This window comes from Grus americana, chromosome 1 (genome assembly GCF_028858705.1).
Source record: "Grus americana isolate bGruAme1 chromosome 1, bGruAme1.mat, whole genome shotgun sequence".
NCBI classification, from domain to species: Eukaryota; Metazoa; Chordata; class Aves; order Gruiformes; family Gruidae; genus Grus; species Grus americana.
This window is the reverse complement of record NC_072852.1, coordinates 199889142-199909364: the sequence shown is the minus strand read 5'-3', so window position 1 is coordinate 199909364 and position 20223 is coordinate 199889142. Positions and strand designations below refer to the sequence as shown.

At 41.4% G+C, this 20223-nt stretch overlaps 2 protein-coding genes across 6 annotated transcripts in view; one reads left to right on the top strand and one right to left on the bottom strand.

Moving 5' to 3' along the window:
* CRYL1 (crystallin lambda 1) overlaps nt 1-16840 on the bottom strand; it is a 61133-nt gene extending 44293 nt beyond the window's left edge. Inside the window, exons 1-4 of one of the 4 annotated variants that reach the window (XM_054824225.1) lie at nt 16709-16825; nt 16169-16289; nt 13449-13556; nt 2018-2144 (exon numbers count right to left, since the gene is read on the bottom strand). In XM_054824225.1, the coding sequence (XP_054680200.1) occupies nt 2018-2144; nt 13449-13531 (210 nt within the window). In that variant the 5' untranslated portion in view covers nt 13532-13556; nt 16169-16289; nt 16709-16825. Of the gene's footprint in view, nt 1-2017; nt 2145-13448; nt 13557-16168; nt 16290-16316; nt 16506-16708 lie in introns of those variants that run through there. The other 3 variants (XM_054824208.1, XM_054824218.1, XM_054824199.1) reach the window with 3 other exon arrangements.
* IFT88 (intraflagellar transport 88) overlaps nt 16695-20223 on the top strand; it is a 58359-nt gene continuing 54830 nt past the window's right edge. Inside the window, exons 1-2 of one of the 2 annotated variants that reach the window (XM_054824180.1) lie at nt 16695-16894; nt 17793-17903. Coding sequence is in view for 1 of the 2 variants with exons in the window: in XM_054824150.1 (XP_054680125.1) it covers nt 16869-16894 (26 nt within the window). In the remaining variant the exon portion in view is untranslated. The remainder of the gene's footprint in view (nt 16895-17792; nt 17904-20223) is intronic. The other variant, XM_054824150.1, reaches the window with a different exon arrangement.

Below are 20223 nucleotides of genomic sequence, written 5' to 3'. Positions count from 1 at the left end.
GGAATAATTTTAAAAATCCCTTAATTCTTCAAAATGCATGGAGAAGAATGCATCAAACTACAGAAGGACGATCATCTGGAAAACACACACAGAACAGTTATTTATTTGCAACTGTTCTGTTTCTCCTTCTAATCCCTGCAGAAAACTGAAACCTTAGTCTTGGGTACGCCCAGGGTCTCTCTCAAGTCATAGAACAGAGGGGAGTGGATCCAGAACCAAGGTACTAGGACATGTTTCAATATGGTTTGAATACCCAACACAGTAACAGTGATATACAACTGCTCACTTGAAACAAAATTGAATGTACACTATTTTGGTACCAAACAGCAGAAGAATGGCAAACATGATGCCACTTTTAAGGGAACTTCAGGAAAGATCTCAACAATGAGCCTGTAAGCCTTATGTCTCTAGCAAGCAAGTTAGGAGGAATGGGTAGCATGAAATGAGTATTACATAAACAGAGAGGAATCAAAGCAACTTTTTCAGAGGGAAGTCCTGATTCACAGATCTAGTAGAATTCTCTAAAGGAAGCAGCAAGGACAGGCACAATGCCCAGAAGTCTTGCAACAAAAAAAATAATAAAAGCTTTCAAGGAAGTTAACTGGTCACATATGAGATAAAAGGTCCTTTCATGGACAGTCACTAGTAAAGAAATAGTAATCAGACTGTAGGAAGCACAGTCAGTTCTTACTCAGGGGAAGATGCTGACCAGAGCTGTTCCACAGATTATCTGTGTCCTTTATTATATCCATTCATAAGTGACCTGAAAGTTAGCTGACAAAATTAAGTCAGTCGTCATCATTACAATCACAAGCCTTTGTGGAAGGACTTTACAGAATTGAGTAACTAGACAATAAATTTGCAGATTAAACTCAGTAGAGGTAGGCAATACATATGTGAAAACAATAATATGAACTGAAAAACTCTAAGCTTGTTACTGATGAAGGAGTAAGATATTGGGGTAACAGTATATAGTTTCATGATCTGGAGAAAAGAAAGCAAACACAAAATAGTATACCACTGTGAAAAATCTATAGTGCATTCACACCTTGACTCCTCTGTGAGGCTTTGTTCTGTCTCCCATTCTCTCTCCCTCCACCTCACCAACTTGGGAGGAAGAGAAGGTCTGGAAATCTGTCTCTTTTTAATTCAATTTATTATCATGGATGTGTTGCAGCTAAGCAGATCATGGGATTTACAGCCTGAAACAGTGTAAATTGTAAACTCTTGGGTGCAGCACACATACATGTAGGGACAGTTAATGGTACAACACTGGAATAATCCTGGGGGACCATGTAGGGTAGAAGATGCCAAGTCCAATGCAAACTCTTTCATACTCTACCCCAGAAATGGTTCCCAACTCACCTGCTCCCTGAACTATGCCTATACCAGTGAGCATACTAATAGACTGAACAGACTATCAGGTTCAGTAACATAGCTTGTTTCCCATCCCAATTTTACTTAGCAGCACAGATTCCAGCCCTATATATCAATCTTGGTTTTAATACTCGAACACTCTGTTGGATAGCTGCTTTTGGCTACAATGCTCCCCCACAGTCAGAAGAAGTCACCCCTGGGCACAGCCATAGTCCCTGCCTTCCCGAGGTACCCAGAGAGGAAGAAACACATTTTAATCCCAGCACTAGAATGTGTGCTGTCCCTTAAAAGATGTCATCTCCCCCAAGAATCTCCTGCCCCCATTCCCCCACATTTGTCTTTCCAACAGGTAAAGTCTTTGTTACACATGGAGGTCAGCAATGCTCTCTTGGCTTAGCAAGCTACCAGCCTCTTCCAACATAACACAAAAAAAAAAAAAAAAAACTTGCAAAGACTCTTGAGTAGGGAAATCCTACAAAGAGGCATCATCTCCCATGTCAAGATACTAGGCCAGAAAGAACTTTAATTGTAACAAGCACAACCATCCTTAAGTGGTCAGGATGTTGAACATTGACTGCACAGCACAGCTCTTGATCACCTTTCTAAACTGTTTGCTAGGAGTTGTCAAATCTTTGCTTACCTGAATGAACGTAGCACCCTCTACTGCTGCCTTCAGGTCTGTACAGATGCTGATGAGAGCCAACTGCTGCTCCGCAGTCAAAGCTCCTTTCAGGAAGCCCGACTCCTCCAGCTCTTTCATTTGTTTGCTGACAGAAACAACATACACAATTAAGTACTTTATCATTCTTAAGCCACCATTAATTTCTTAAAAAGCTTCTTAACAACCCAGTAGTATTTTACTATTTGCATTGTCACTGCATATATTTTTACTCGAAAAATATAAAGGTTTGTTTTGGTCGTTTTTCTTTGCTCCCTCCGTCTTGAAACATTTTTCTTCTCTTCAAGCACAGACAGCTCTTAAGATCTGCTCCTAGATGCCAGCTTGTCATCACCTCAAATCTGTTTTCACTGGTGTGGGATCAGCAAGAGTTTTTCTACTCAGATTTAATGGGAAGAGAGGTCCCTAATATACTTCATCTAGCAACAACAAACAGTACAAAGCTACAAACAGTAGCTCTTTTGGTACAAAGCCTCCCTGCAGGAATACTGTTTCACTGTATAGAAATAAACAAATACATTCCATACAGCCAGGAGTCCTTCCTAAAAACCCCATACACCTACATAGGTAATGACTACAGAGCAAGTGTCAGAAAATTCATGTAGTTACTAAATTGAGTGGCCAGAACTTGACATGAATGCTAAGTACACACCATTGCTGGGGCTGGACATGACACCTTCTCAGAAAATCTCTACAGTTTGAAACCCTCAAAAATCCAGAGCAAGCAAGCCATTTCCAAAACTGTTAGAAGTCACTTAGAGGAGCAATTTCCATAGAAATTAAGGGGGATTAAACTATCTGATCACAATCAACCTAAAGCTGTTTGATGTAGCCATTATCACAGTTAAATCTGTCAGTTACCTCAAGCCAGAACTCCTTTGAGCCTTTGGTTATTATTCAGCAAAATTGCTCATCCTGAAGAGGAAATTGAGCTAATGATTAGCAGCAGGAAAAAAAAAAAAAAGAAAAAGAAAAAAGAAAATAATAGTCCTTTCTTCTCCCTACCAATCTAGTCCTGAAGCTTTGGCTTCTTTTTGGATGCCTTTTTACATGATAAATAAATTGTACTCGCCACCCAGCTGGAGGGTAGAAAGCTGTAGCAAACAGAAGCTGCACAGCCTGGAAAAAGTTAATGTATTTTTGTACTGCACAAATCGTACAACTGCATATAGAAATAACCAGTGATCCACCATGTGTCTCCTAAGTGACTGGGGCACCGAAGCACACATGACAGCCTTCATTAAGGGCCTTATGGGACAGTACATGTCAAATGGGCAGAACTTTATACAGGCCCAGATGATCTCCAGTTCCAGCCACACCTCAGTCCTTAATACACCTGCCCAGGCCCCTCCATGTTTCCAGACATTAACACTGGATTTATTTTTTTATCTAGAGATCTCAGAGGAGATGAGAGCCCATTTGCTGTCACAATCTACAACAGCCAAATGCCTGCCTTAGTCCTTAGGAAGCAGGACAGGCAGCCAGCCAGCCACAGGGTCAGACCACTTCTCCGGTCCAGCTCCAGCACTTACACCCTGGGGAAGCATTTCCTCACTCCCATCGATGACATTGCTGCAGCCACCAGCAATCCTAAACACATCAGACAGGGAGGAACTGGACGCAAGCTCTCTGTCACTTTATGAAGTGGCAGGAAGTGTCATCTATATTTTTCAAGCAGCATTTTAAATTAATCAAAAAGGAAGAGGGAGGTACTGCCTCTTTTCTCTACTCCTTTCAGGCCACCTGCTGAGCAATGCGTGATAATACACTTGCACTTTGTCAAACCATCCTTTTACTTAGAGCTCTCTCCTGTCAACAAGTATCCACTCCATAGACCAAATAAAAATATTAGGCTTCCTTCTCCAGATTTTCCTAAATGAGTGGGATTCACCCACCTACCCTGTCAACATGCACATCTGAGATGATCACCTTCAGCTCCCTTTTAGAGAAGGGAGAACTGTTTCAGGTGCATTTGTCCGATCTGTTTTAGGCACCCAAGTATGCAATCCATCTTGTCTTATAATGGAAGTACCTATTTCCCCTCCCCAAGAGAAATTAGCTCAGGATGAGACGTTTAGACCGCTGTATTCTGAAGTCAAAGATGAAAGTTTGCAGGTATTTATTTAAAGACAATCCAGCTCCCACTTAACTATACAGAAGCAAGTCAAATCTCAGCAGAGATTCACTGGGCCCTCAGATCTTTAGCTTGCGCTGGCTCACTAAATCCACCATTCACTTCCAAAGAATCTGAATTTTACTTCAGCATCCATGTAGTTGTGTTGTGTCGTGTCCCAAAAGATACAGCAAATATAGGCTCTACCACTTTTATCATGGCTTTATTAAGAGGTCATAAACACCTGCTGCTCTGCAAGTTACTTTGATATGCTATCTTCCACTCAAAGTAGTGGAAGAGAGAGCATTTGTTTCCCAGCAAACAAAACAGCTTCCTAATGTATCTTTCTGACACCAACTCAGAGCAGCAATACCTTATCCTGGGAGCAACCCCACTTAAAAAAAAAAAAAAAATCAAGGTAAGAAGCACTCAGTAGCCACTTAGCAGGAGCCAAACACCACCTAGAGCAGTTCTGCCCCTGGTTTAGCACAACAGTCAGAAAAAAAACAAATACCTTCAGATCACTGTGGACTCTGTACAATAAATCAAAGTATTTCCAAAGACTTGGGAGCAGGTAAGATGTCAGAGGCTCTGTTTGAAGCTGGTAAAAGGCGACCGTGCACCTTCTAAACCAGAATATGCACCTATATTTCAAACTGAGAACAACAAAACCAACAATAACAGAAATCTATATGCATGTACACACACAGCACTAACTCCTACAAGCATTAACTTTCTCATCTTCAATGAGCTGCTTCAGCAATTAACTCCAGATCATCATTTCTGTACTGCAATTTCTAACACTACTTCTTTATTTTTGTTAGAGCTGATCACGGTAAATGATTTTTGACTCTTAGGCAGAGGACGCCTGGGTAAACAGCTAGGCATTGCATTTTGTTTACATTGGACAAGAACTTTGAAAAAGTTCAATTCATTCTTAGCTGGAAAGTGAAGCCAAGAGTCATATGCTTTTTACACACTGCTCAGGTCTGTCCTGTTTGCTTCCCTCAAGTCCCTTAGACTTGGCTTCAAAATTAGTATTCCTACCAGTTTATGCAGTCCAGAACTGACGAAAAGAGTTCCATTAATAGCTTTCTGCCTCTTTTCTCAAATATGGATTTAGGCTCAAAAACCCAGACCTTTCCTATTCAAAGCTAAACAGGTCAGAAATTCTTTTCTATTAAGTTTTGTTTAAAAGCACTTCAAGAAAAGAAAAAAAAAAAATAATGCTCAAACAGTCCCCTCCAGGCAGCACCACAAAAATAAGCAGGAAATCCATCAAGTTTCTGGATGAGTTCCCCACTTGGTTTCTTAACAACACAGCAAATGGACGGCTGGAAAGCACAGACTTCTGCCTTTGAGCAATCTGCGTGGTAAGGAATAGGAAATAGGAAGCTTCGGCTCCATTTTACAAGCTGCCAAGGTACACCACAGCTTGCTAGGCAGGAGCTCCATCCAAGAATTAAGGCTTCCAGCACACTAAAGGTGGCAGTGCTTCATCTGTACAGAAATAGGTGCACCTAAACTAGAATATCCAAACTTCTGACTCCTTTACCCCTTGTGAGGGGAGATGGTAAGGAACCAATCACAGAATCATGTAGGTTAGGAAAGACCTTTAAGATCATCAAGTCCAGCCATTAACCTAACACTGCCAAGGCCACCACTAAACCATGTCCCTAAGCACCACATCTACACGCCTTAAATATCACCAGGGATGGTGACTCCACCATGTCCCTGGACAGCCTGTTCCCATGATTGACAACACTTTCCATGAAGAAATTTTTCCTAATATCCGATCTAAGCCTCCCTGGCGCAACCTGAGGCCGTTTCCTCCAATTCAAAAGGTCTCAACTGTCCATTCATCAGAAGTTCATTTCCCAGGTGCACTTGCCTAAATCCAGGATCCTCCTCTTGCTCATACGCTGTATACTGCTGTTAAACAAACCCAAAAATTAAGGTTGAAGAGACCACAACAGAATTATTTCCTTTGAAGAAGAGGGTGAAGTTCTTGTTCTGTGCAATATGACACTAGTCTCATCCTCCCCAGTCCTCTGAAACTCCACTCCATGATTGGTAACTACGGGATTCAAAAAGGCTAGAGTGACAGACTTAAGAGATCTAGCTTTTATTTTTCTTCCACAAGTTTTTACAGAAGTTTGCAGCACCTGTCTCCTGTTCCATACCTTTCCTTCTCTGCCAGTGACGACCATCCTATCATTTCTGTTTCTCTGTCATAAGCCATTACAGACTACACTGTACACCAAGAGCACCATTTCTTAATTAACCTGGAAAACCACCATCTTCATACTTTGGAACTTAAGGCTAAACTGATTTTCCTCCTAAACAAAAAAATCTTCCTGTTAACATCACCAATCTTCGTGCTAACCATTTATTTAAATTAGTATAATTATTTAAAGCACAGAATAGGAAATACAATTTGTGCATTGCTTGAATTTTGGCCTTCCCTCCCAGAAAATTTTTTTGCTGCCTGCCCTCCCCCCTCCATTTATTGACATTTTGGCTCTTTTGTTCCACAAATGAATTTTAAGTCTTCCAAATGCTAAACCCTCTTTATATTCCCCCAGGGTATTAGATTGTCCACACTTCTGTGGCAAAGGAAGGGAGTTTCCCCTGATATTTATCATACGTTAAGGCATAAATCAGACCGGTTTGTACATACAGCACTGCACCGCTGACCTCTACTGGATGGCTTTTTATTCAAGGCAGCCTAGACTTCAGGGTGATCATCCCTGAGGATGACTGCAGACTGAGGTCACTGCAGCCATGTCCGTGGCACACACCACAGGAATTCGCTTTGTGATTGTATTGTGCACACAGCTTGAAGAGTTTGACCAATACCAGTAAGGTCTTTGAAGAATGAGGAAAAATACTACTTCCTTTTAAGCCCACACTGTGTCTACCTCCAGAGTTTTACTGTTGTACCTGACTGCCTATGTCAACACTACTCTGGGAACTGAGCCAGTATTTGCTTCAAGATAAGGTACCCAATCTATAACAACACTTCTGATCATATAAACTGCCTGGGATGCTCCTGGTTACAAATCCTATTCTAAAAGTCTTTACAGAAGGATCTTGCAAGAGATCCTAATACTTAATCCATCTTGTTCACACCCCATTGCCTCACCTTTATCCACAGCTACTATTGGGCAGTCATGGTATTCAGCACAGATTAAAGACCACTGAATCACAAATTTACTGGCCAAACCAGCAAGGAAAAAGGAGGGAAGAAAAAGACAATACCAATATTATTCTTCACAAGTTCAGCCAACCATTGTTGCAAAGACCAAGGCCATTAACCAGTCATGGCACCAGACTACTGGTGCTGCCTGATAAATGAGACTGTAGTTGGCATAGGAAAAAACACAAAACCCAAAACAGAACACTCAAACATTATCAGTCCCATGTATCTAGCCTGAGGCACGACAGACCAAGTAGGCAACCAAAAGACCCTGACACTGGGACCAGCTCACTGTTCACACAAAATGGCCAAATAGTAAGCTGCTAATACTGAGTTGCAATTAGTCATTTGAAAGTGTTAGCAACCACTTGCCTTCTGCTTTCCCCAGACTGAAGGTAAGCACACAACACACCACCATGAAAATGCTATTACATACTACACATTCTTGAAAGAGCAGTAGAAGCAGGATCACAAAAGTACATATGTTTCTGTCCAGATAGGAGAGATCCAGGGCTGTCAAATGCACTTCATCCATAGCAATGGCAGTATATTAATGAATGACACATCTGCCTTTGACACAGTTTTGAAAAGGCACAACGGAAAGGATACAGAGGAGCCAGGACGTAGCATAAGAGCATGGCAATGCAAAAAAGCCAATCAAAGTTCTGAGATCTCCTAAACTTATCACACACACAACCTGTTTTCCAGCCATGGCACACTCAGGATGTCTATACTGGCATTACACAAACTGGATGCTGCAATCACAGCAAAGATTTTGTAACAGGAAAATACAGTTACAATCATTATGTTTTTCCATGATAAATGCAGAGTTGCCAATATTGCCAAGTTTAAGTAGGGTCTGCAACTCATTACAAGTCACTTCTTACCCTTTGAAGATTAATTCCAATTCTGTCTCCAGGTCAAGTGAGCTAAGTAAGTCCACTTGTTAGGTTTGTCAAAATTCTTTTTGCATCGTGGCATCAGAACTGACAAGTCTATGCTGGGAAATCTACCTGCTAGGAAGCATTTTCTATGGTTTTTTTTTTTTTACTATTTGTTTAAGTTCAGGTTCAAGTTGGAAATTCCCACCAAAGCCAAAGTTGGCCAACCTAAAATAGAGCGCCACAGTTCACATTTCTGCCTCTGACCACACAGACCCAGCCTGAAACCTGGGTCTCCCACAGTCACAGATGCACTGGCTGAAAGGGGCCCTGGGAAGTCTCAAGCCCAGCTTGCACCTGCAGCAGAAATATTGCTAACACCAGATTATGTTAGCCTTGGTTTTATGCAGCTAAACCTTGAAAGCCTTCAGGGATGGAGATTTCACCAGCTTTTTGGACGTCTTACTTCTGCATACTGGGCACGTGCTAACACCATAACTGTTCTCAAAATACAGCCTTTGTAATGGTAAAAAACAAACAAACAAAAAAACCCCAAAAAACAAACAAACAAAAATATGGTCTTATTTAAATTATGTATTCTAGCTGCCCAGGGGGACTGCCTGCCACAAAGGAATGAGATGAGAAGACATTTCCCTTTGTAGGTGGTTTTAACTACAGAATAGCCAGCTAGAACCTTTGGAAAGATGGAACCTATCCCCTTCCATTAAAGCCTATTAACACGTTCTCCAGTCAGTTCTGCAAATGAAGCAGTTTTCCTTAGCTAGTTAGTTGCACTCTTTGGTGGTGGGGGGTTGCAGCGTGGGGATATAAAATTGAAAGGTAGACTCAAGCCTATCGTTTAGTACAAGTTTGATTACTCAAGCCCTTCATTACAAGTTCTAGATCCCACTTACGACAGTACAAAATTCTTAAAGTACTTCACTTTGCATCTCCCCGCCTCATCCCTGGCTTCTTTTTTCTAGCCCCTGCATCTTGTTTGTTTTTCAGAGCAATTTTGCTCTGACAGCATGGAAAAGTTAAGGTTGCTTAATACAATACCGCACTTTACTATGGATCAAGTCCAATAAAATTTACAGTTAAATTAATACTTAATGAAGAGAGGAAGTATGATATTCTTATCTCAAGACTGCTTGGCTCCAATTCTTTAAAGGCCTAACATCCTTGAACTATACAGAAGAGCAACCCATAGTCAGATAAACCTGACATACAAGCAATTCTCACTGAACTCCCTTTTGAGTTTAGATTCACTATCACGTAGCATTAGCACCACATATCAGTTTTCAGAAGGCAGAGTTCCGTAGAAGTTCATTCTGGAAGAACAGAACTCACTAAAAACTTCTTTTAATTTTAATTAATTAAAATTAAGTTAATTTAAAGGGAGAGGGTCCCTACCATTTAGCAGAGGGTCAAAGTTGCCTCCCTTCCAACCAAGTATTTCTATGTTTTGATACTAGTATTGCAATTCACTTGTACCTATTTAATAAAAGTAGTGATAGTAATTTTATGTGCTCATATCCCTAGATACAACTATCACTTCAAAGTCAACTTTAATCTGTCCCAGAAAATTTTTCTACTTGGGCTAAGAGAAGAATGGAAGGATCAGAAGATATACTAGAAGCTCTTTTCTAAGTGTACTGTTCAGTACAGCTGAATATAATAACGCAGCTTTAAAAATAATCTTGTCTCTATATTTTAGCACAGACTACTTCCTGAGATCATCTACAATTTTTTTCTGAAGTTAGCTTTATGCATACCACTGTTTGGGTTTTATGTATTAAAAAAAAAGTTACTGTGTCCTGGAGGGGATACATTTTGGGCTCTGAGTAAATACCATATTTAACCAGCATCCACTTCTAGAAAGAAATTACAGAATGCATGCACAAATATCCAAGTTTTAGTGTTCTCTTCAGAGTCAACTGAACTTCTCCTTGCAATAGTCTTTCATTATACGTGCAAAACTCTTCTATATAAAATATGAACCAATTACATGGGGAAAAAATACAGCATTTCCAATGTAATTAATCAATCTTTATCAGTAGCTTAATTATGTTTAGAACAGTAGCACAGTAACTATTTGAAAAAAGTTTACACATTACATGAATCTTAAAGGTTTTTGGGGCGGCATGCACTAAGCCATTTCTACATCCTATGTTTTAGGATTAGTTTCAGCAATAGGGTACTACTTGTTTTTCCTAATTCTCATTATTTTAAAGTTTAGCAATCTTGCCTTCAAACTAGAATCATATCGACTCAGAAGAAAGCATACTGGATATGAAAAGTTACATTTTCCAAGGCAGGTTACTACAGCGTGCATTCAGTAGGTCAAGTGTGGCATAAAGCTGTCCATTAGTTTGTTTCTTCAACAGAACAAAAGGTTGTTCCATTAGAGCAGACACTGGTTAATAATGCTACTAGGACACCCGGTTCAATCCAACGTGCAATCATTTTGTGTGTCAGGGTACTGACTGCAATGCGTCTGTCAACAGGAGGTAGGTAGTAAATCCATCATACCATGTTAGGCCTCCATTTCTTTCTCTATCTGGTCTACTGATATTGCGGCAACACGATATGCATTTCCGCTTGTTTCATTAGATCCAAATTCCATGCTTTAATCTTATTTTTTAACTATAACCAAGTGTTTTGAATAAATTTACAGATTACATTTCAGATTTTCCATACAGCTACATACAGGCTCTCATGATCGTTGTAGGACCATTCCGGACTCATTCTAGCCCTCTTGCAGGACTACACACCCCTGCTGCCAGCCTACTGTTTTGTGAGAGTTGAATTCATTAGGTTAATGAATCCTGAAGTGTTGGCCTTTATGTAAATTCAGAACAAGTTACAAGTCAATGCACTCAAAATCAATCACAAAATAGTTAATAAATACTTAAGTATCATTTCTGTCAAAGTAGTAACATCTCCTTTTAGGAGTGACTATTATTGACTACTCAAATCCCACTTCTCTTTTGTTTAGAAAAGGCAAACTACAAGTAGTCCTCTGTACACTCCAGTTTCTCCTTAGTATGTAAAGTAGCTCCATACACTAAAAGCTCACAGACTGCAGACTAGAATGGAAGAAATACTTTTCAATACTAAAAAAACAAAACAACAAAACCCTTAAGCTTAAAAACTTCCCTAAAATTCCTAGTGATTTGGAGACAAAGGCAAGCAAATCCCAGCAAGTCCAGAGAAGTAGCCACCAGGTGGCTTTGTCAGACAGCTCCAACAGGCATTCCCCTGGCTGCTCTCTCCTACGACCCCTCGTTACCTACTCAAGCTCTAGCCCTTACACAAGTATCATATCAGTAACTCAGAGGGTTTTACTGCAGGTTGTGTGCTATGAAATCAGTGCAAGGAAGTTCAAGTTTGACCACATTTTGATAGGTACAATCACTAAATTAACGGTTGAAGAAACTGCAGAGCTTGTGTTCTTGTCATAAAAACGACGTTGTCCTGAAACTAGGCTTTTTAACTAGGATGTTACAACAGCCAAGATACACAAGTTAATTATAAGTTGAGTTAAGAACACCTTATGTAAAAGGCAAAACCTGCCTTGAACTCCTATGGGACAGCACACGCAGGCACACCCAAACAGCACTCTACCCTACTACATATCATATTTCATGCCTCACTTTTCCAAGCTGAAAACCTTGGAAGGCTGAAGTCCTCATTTTGCTACTAGAAATAGACAAAAATTAGGGATGAATGTTGTTTCTACTAATGTAGACTGCAAAACACCCGCAATAATTCAGAATCTCATCACAGCTACTGCTATGACAGCAATTCTGAAAAACAAAACAAAAAAATAAATAACCCAGAAGCGTCTCATCTAGGTGTAGCAACAGAGATGTTAGGTCTGACTAACATCTACCTGGAAAGAGAGGTTTGGGGTGGAGGGGAATTGTAGGAGACAGACTTTCCTCCTCTTTTGTTATGAAGGTTACCTACGAGGCGCTCCTGAAGTCACTCCTCTGTGCTGTAAGCCTTGTTACAGGAAGCAATCACAATACAACGCTCCACACCCCCTTTTTAGGTGCAACTTACTCCCCATACCCGCTGACGCATTTCACTGCAAGGCATCATGAAGGGAGGGCTGACGCATTTAGGTTGATGCTGATCATGAAGCAACCTGAACTTTAGAATTAAATGCTGATACAGCAACATAAGATTGCTCACAAATCCGCTCTACAAATGCACTCTCTCTAAGAGATATAATAAAGCCTTATTTCATGACTAGCAAGAAGAGGGTGAATAGAGCCAACCAGCCACTGTCCCTTCTAACATAAGAACGAGGGGCCAAACAAAGCAACTGAGGAGCCAGGTTGAAAACAAACAAAAGGGAATAGCTCTTCACACAGCGAGCAGTAAACCTGCAGAACACAAAGTCCTTTGGCAAGGAGGCCACAAAGGCTTTACATAGGTTCAAGGGAAGGTTAGAGAAATACTTGGAAGAAATCTAGAGTTACTGAATACACGAGCAATTCCTAGGTACTATGGGTTGGGGGAGGGGAGCAGACAGGCAGGACTTGAACTTGTCGCTCTGTCGTGTACCAAAAGCATGTGGCTTCAGCCATAGTGCCAGAGGGCAACAGAGAAAAGGGCTGGTGGATTGTGGGTCTGAACCAGTATGATTGTTCTTGTGCTCACACTCTCAGATTTGCTCCTTCCCAACCTCTTCTGTAACTGATCAGTAGATACATCTTTAGTGGAACTAGCAACCTGTTCTTCTAGGACTCAAAAATATTAGTTCAAGAATTTTTTAAAAATCTAGTTATAAAATAATAATAGTAGCAGGACTCCTCAGCAATCCATATTGACCTACTTCCGTTTTGAAACAGTCTTTGTTGTCTTTCTATGCAAAAACTCTTACGTTCATGTATTTTAAGCTTGGCCTACAGATAACCTAGTCACGGTAAACATCATTTCAAGAATTTGGATCTAAACTTAAGCTCTTAAATTATTACTTAAGAATTAAAGTGCTCTTCAGAAGTGATATTGAGAGATTTGGGAGCACAGTTGTTCTGATCTTAACAGGACCTCTACTTCTAAGTTAAAGCCTTCTTCAAAGCTTAAAATCTATACTCCCTTAAACAATAAGATATGACTGTTCATTCGTAATTACAGAAATCCCACAGTTTCGTTACAGTCCCAGTCATTTCAAGTCCAGTGACCTACCGGATATTTTCCAGTGCACTTGTTAGCTGCTGTTGTGCAATATCATAAAGTTTCACTTTGAAGCCTCCAGCAGCAAACACCATGGCCCAGCTGCGACCAATAAGTCCACTGAAAAGAAAATAAATATCAACCAATTAATAGAGAAGCATATATTTCAGGGACGGAGGTCTTATAAGCATTGCAAGAAGGAAGACAGAGCTTGGACTCTTCGATATTTGATTAAAAGATTAGTTACATATTGATAAGAAATAAATCTCTGAGAAATATCCTTTGCTAGCTATGTAGGAGCTTCTCTGAGAGCTGGAAGAAAGATAATGAGAAAGAAAAAAGAAACCAAACAAAAACCACCCCACGCCTCCCCCCCAAAAAAAAACCCCCCACCAAACAACAAAGCCACCAAACAAAAAGGACAGCAGAATCCAAATAGTAGGAACCACTACCTTGGGACACTGGACTCAAGTTTTGTCAGCTACAATCTTAACCTGGAGTTGGTGCGTGGAATTGTATTAAAGAGTTTGTTTTGGTTTTAAATTTAAAACTCATCTGTTCAGTTCATAGTCTAAAAATGGACAGCAGCCCATTGGTCCAAGAGTTCAGGATCCTGCTTCAGAGATGATCAGAATACCTAATGCCCAGCTACTGAAGTCATGGGTCCTCAGCAATTCAGGAAGTACCATAAGCATGTGAAAAGGAAAAAAAAACCCCAAACTAAAAACAACCAAGCATGGGTTTGATCCTACTTTTCCACCTACCCACCTCTAGTGCTACCTTTATTTTTAGATGAAGCACTCTACCATGCTGGAGGCACACAGGAACAGTCTGCCTGCACCTTCTGGTAAAGTCACATTACTGAGAAATATATATAGGAAACTTCTTGTAACTGACAATTTTATTAAGTCTCTCAAAGCAATGCAGGTTTTAACTTAATTAGATTCATAGCAGGCATTAATCTCTTGAAATGGAAGCACCGAGTCACAGTGTCATAAGCTTAAATAACCTGAGATTGAAAAAAAAAAAATCTATAACAGAGACAAGTGCAAAACTCCGTATCTATGACTGTTATAGTGGGGGTTTTGATAATTACATGCATTTCCTGTCATTTCCAAGATCATTGTATTTGAAGCATTAAACTTAAGCAACCACTGGCAACTGGAAAATGCAAGGCCACTAGTGCATCAATAAAGGATTAAAAGGGGACTAAAAGTCAGAGATAAAGCAATAGGGCAGATGAGAAAAGAAGGAAGAGAAAAACAGGAACATGTTCAACCTTTGGTTTAAATATAAAAAAAAGGAACAAACCAGGAAGTTTCTGGAAACAGCAGGAATCAGTGGACATAATGGGACAAAAAAAAAAGTGTGAAACTTTGCATTTAGTGTTGTTAGGTAGACAGTAAGTCCTCACTCAAAACTTACCATCTGAGAGAAAAAACACACACACAACTTCACTTTAGTAAGCCCAGACCTCAGCAGTTCTCAGGCAAACTACAGAACAAGCACATTTATGGAAAAGGCAAGGTATGGGTACAGTATGTACTTTTAAATTAGTTTCCTTAAATCAGTGTTCGACCAAAAAAGAGTTGCTTTTATTTTGATACAGGTTTTTAGGATTGTGGGGTTTGCTTTTTCTTTTGAACTACAGAGCATACAAAGTAAGTCAATGGTAGGTATCAGGCCTGCACTGTTACTCCACTGCACACGACAGCAACATTATAACCTGATGTCAGCATATTTGAGCCCAAGACAGTCCTTTCTGACACTTTCAGCACCATCATTTTGGGTCCAGCCATGAAGCAATAACCACCAGATCCGCTCACATAACTTCTGCGGATGCTACCAGGAAGTTTTTCTGCCTTCAGTAGGATATTGTGCCACAGAGAGCGGGAGCCGAGCTCTGCTGGCCCTCTGCACACCTGTGAATACGAGTTCCCCAAATGCCCCCGGTAAGCACCAGCTTTGTCACCGTCACATGATGGCACCAAGACACGTGTCCCAAGACCTCATGCAGTCTCGCTAATAAAGTCTGTTGCAGCCCATACTTCTAGTACCAAGTTATAGTAGCACTTAAGGGAGTGTTACCTTTTTTTCTCCCCACCACATTATTGTTGAAATAAAGAACTTCAGGTTTACTCAAGAACAGGATGAAACAATGCCTTCTCACACAAGTAAAAAACACTGCTGTATCTTGTGGCAAGACAGTATAGTCTGTCAGAGACTTCGGAGTTTCCTGACATAGTTGACAAGCAGGATCTTAAAGCTGTGCTCAGATTTCTCCACTCCTCTTGCTCTTGCACTTACACACACACAAAACATTACAAATGAAAAAGAGCAGCATTCTGTCAGACCTAAAGGATGACTGACTTCGAGCTGAGATGCTGTGGATGTTTGCTTGTTGTGGGTTGGTGGTTTTGGGGGTTTTGTGGGGTTTTGGGGTGGTTTTTTGTTTTGTTTTTTTTTTTTAAGTAGCACAGCGCTGTCAGGGACTTAAGCAAAGACACTCTTCCTAACGAGCCAAATGGGTGCACTGCCCCCCGGGTTCCTGAATCCCGGCAGCAGCACGGACCCGCCGCTGGCCAGACCCCCCGTGCGCTGCTCCCCTGCTCCAGCCCGGCTCTCCCCAGCAGGGACGACACACGCTGAAACCCACCGAACGCCCCGAGTTAGCACCTCGCTGCGGCGTCCGACGCCTGCTATGGCGGGGACAGCCGAGGCAGCAAACTCACCGCCCCGCTGCCCGGACCTCGCCGGGACGGCGCCCGAGCCCCTTCACGCGTCCCCGGGCATCCGCTCCCAGAGGCCCCGGGGGCCAAGCCTGGCTGGCACCTCCTCCCCAGGACGCTGCACCTACGCGCGGGAGAAGAGAGACTTTACCTGCCGATGATCGCAACCTGCGAGGGCTCCATGCCTGCGGGGACCGGGCGATGCGGGATGAGGAGCCGGCACCGCGCCACTAAGTACCACCTCTGCCTTAATACGCGCCCGCCCCCCACCCACGGCTCCCGCCATGTTACGGCCGCCCCCATTGGCTCCTGCTACGAGCGCTCCGATTGGTTCTGCACCGCGCCCCTCAGCGGCCGTTCCTCGAGCCGCCCGGTGGCCTTCGCTTCCCCGACGGGGAAAGAGCCCGCCCAGAGGCGGCGCGGGGAGCGGCCGGGCGACAGCGGGTCCCGGTCGCCCACGGGTTCCCGTCGCCTCCAGGCTGCCGGTCCCTCCACGGACACTGAGAGGTCTTCCCGTCCCCCCGACCTACCGGCAGCTCTCACCTGGGCCGAGTTCCAGCTTGCCTCCTTCCCCTCCTCATCCTCCACAGGCTGCCGGGGGTACAGCCATGACATCCATCTCTCACAGGATCAGCACAATCTTCCCCACCATCTCGATGTCCTGGCAGCGCTGCTTTGGCCCCCGTGGAAAGGCAGGCCCTGCATGTTCACCCTCAGGCTGAACAAGAGGTAGATGGCGGGGGTGGTCACCTGCAGGACAAGGGCAGGAGGTCAGCCTTTGCCAGGACAGAGGCCTGCCTGCCATACCCGCTTTGGGGTGAGACAAGCCCAAGGTTTGGGTACAGGCTGAGGTTCTACCCTACCATTAAAAAAGGTAGGCCCCTACAGCCACATAGTCAAAGGTGTTCAGGTGCCCCAGGTGAGCTCCCACCTGTGAGCCTGGGCACTGGCATTCACAGCCGCCTTTGAAGACACAAAGGCCCCATCACACTTTGGCCAGAGAAAGTACTAGAATACATCAAACCCCGTTGCTTTCTATTTTTTGACAAGGGCACAAATGAATTCCAACGTAAAGTTAAAATTTTTACCTATTTCCATACTTTTTTCACATTAAGCAAGGCCTTATTAGTCTTAATAATACTTTATTCTTGAATTCTGCGTTAAAAATACATTTTTGCTGTCCGTTTTTGTACAAAAACTTTTTTAAATTGTGCAAAAATGTGACATTACAATGTCAAATAATTCTTTAAGCTGCTCTACAATATGTACTGTTCCTGTTGGCATACTGTGTTACTCATTTTTTCTAATTCTGTGTAGTTCCTACTCATGTGCATATTGCTCTGTAATCATGCTGGATGTTCCTGAAAAGAAACAAAAGTTAACATTTTAAATGCTTACTTGTTATCAAAGATTATATTACTGTATTCTTAACAGAGCTCAGAAATACTTGCAAGCTTTGTGTTTCTGGCTTTCTGGGGAAAAAAAAGTTGAAAATTAATACATTTCTTCTCAGAATAAATGTTTTGTAGTTACTGATGAAGTTCAGTGAACCTTTGTTTGGCTATAGTTTCCAAGAAAAAAATAAAAGACCTACATAATCATTTTGTATCTCTGTCCCCCTCACTAGCACTGTGCTAATTCCAACCACATTCAACAAGGAGACAGAGATCTCAAAAGTATAAATTCCTAAAGGCTTCACGAAGACTGCTCAAAGGACAGCAGATGGAAAACCAAAGTAGTATGTTCTGGACTTCATGACCATCCATGTAACCTGAGACCTGCCAGTAGCTGGGAAATGGAGGTGGAGCAATGTGGCCATAACTGGCCCACAGGAAGATGTAAGGAAGTGGGACAGAAGGGTGCTGGATGCTGTGCCAGTTCTGCTGGTCATAGCTTGTTTAGGCTGGTGTAGAAAGCATTATTTTATGATTTTAGTAAGTACAAATTTTGCTCCTTTGAAGACTGACTCAAAATGGCATGACTTGCACGTGTTAGAAACACAAAGACCTTTGTCTAGCCAAAGCGTAACTGAAGCAGTCAGTGTATACTTATTTTGTGTGCTCAAGTTTTTACTTCAAAGAGAAAAAATTAAATTCCTAGAACACAAAACTAATGTATCCTGGGCTTTGGAAAACATGGTTTTCAGAACAAGTTCACCATCACTTCTATTTGGAAGTACTTACCAGTTATTTAATATTCGTTGACCTCCTAAGATGTGTATTTATACCTTAAGTTGTCTTAAGTAATAGACTATTAGAGACAAAAGCCATTCCAGACAGACAAATGGATTTAGCAGAATTAAAAGCTCAGTTAAACTGTTCAGGAGGTGTTACTACAGGGGTTTGAGAGCTACTCCCCGTGGTGGTAATAGCAATTACAAGCCCTTTAAGTTCTGTTGGTGAACAAAACAACAGGTCTGTGGCAATGAAATCTGAACTGTATCATTATCATCCATGTATTAGAGACCAAGCAACATAGCTCTGCATTGGTTATTTGATTAGGGTATGACAGCAGCCACATTCCCCATAGTTTCTGGTGACCACACTCATGAGTCCAAACTGAATACATCAAAAGTGGAGAAAGAGAGAAGTTTCCAAGAAGAAAGGAAACTATGAAGAGTTAAATTCTCAGAAGTGTAAGTCAAGGGAAGAAAATGTGATTTTTAAAAAAAAAGAGAAAAGTTTCATTTTTGTGTAATGGCTTAAAAATTTTTAGGCCCAGTACTTGCAGCCTCCATGATTAAGGGACAGTGATTCTGCTCCCTCTTCTGCAGCTCACGTGGGAAGGCCAGACACTATCCTCAGCCCAGAAACATCAAAAACCTGTAACCCATAATATGGTGCAAGGTCCTGGGCTCCACTAGGGAATGAAAAGTCCGGCTTGCATTGGCAGCAGGAGAGGCCTAAGTGGAGCAAATATGCACTCACCAGTGTTTAGATTCTTTCTTCTAAGTCCAAGAGCAGTAGGAGCAGACTTGGCTTGTGTTGGGAGCTGCAAAGTTGATCTCTCCATGTTTTTAGTCTCTATTGAGCATGCTCCTCTGCTGCCCCACGTGAGTAGCTGAAATCTACTGGCAGAAGAGAGGAGGTGGGTTTACTGCAGGGGAGGAGCAGGATGGTATAAAAGAGTCATGTAATAAACAAGGGGAAATACTTAGCATTAACTGTGAGCCCTAGGGAAGCTGGATAGGAAGGAGCTTGCAGAAAATAAAGGAATTGCATGCTTCTAAAATGCAGTGTCCTAGCCTGAGCTTTTGGCATGGGATGAAAACAGAGGCAGAGTTCACATTTGTTAAGTATTAGATTGGTTTAATACATTACTTGCTCACCAGAGCAACCAGAAAGTACGTTTCTTTTGTAATGGACTATGATCTTAATGGTTCGGAAAACACAATGCTCTAAAATGATAGCTTTAATAACTTTATTCCTACTTTGTAGAGTTCTAACTAATGGTTTGCATACTGTAACTAGTGATTATATTAACATGCTACAATTAAAACTATAATTTTAATTATTGCTAATAGTTCATGAGTTAGTTTAGGTGGTCTTTTACAGTGCAAATGGTCTGACACAAATACTACCAGTACTGCTAAAATGCTGATTCTTGAAGCTATCTTCAGAAATCAGAAAGTAAATAGTAGTAAAATAGATATTATAAAAACATGATTCAGCAAAACTTGATGGAATTATATCCTTTAATAGTAAAAATATCTGTTAACAAGATAATTTTCCTGTTGCAAGTGTATTTTAAACCCAAACTACATATACATTATTCATAACATGTTATTCATAATGAGGTTCTTCCATTCATTTCATTTTCAAATTGTATGTAAATTGATTTATTTACTTGCTTTACTAAATACAGACTATATAGTAAATTGATGTTTAGAGCAGAACTATACTGAATATTTTCCACCTTTAGAACTGTTCTGAAATAGCTTTTAAAAAAAATTTCAGTATAACTCTATAAAATATTTTTACCTAATTAATTCCTCATTAAGAACCTAACCCTGAAAACTTTCTGATCCTTGTACTTACCATTGCATCAAGAGCAGCTCT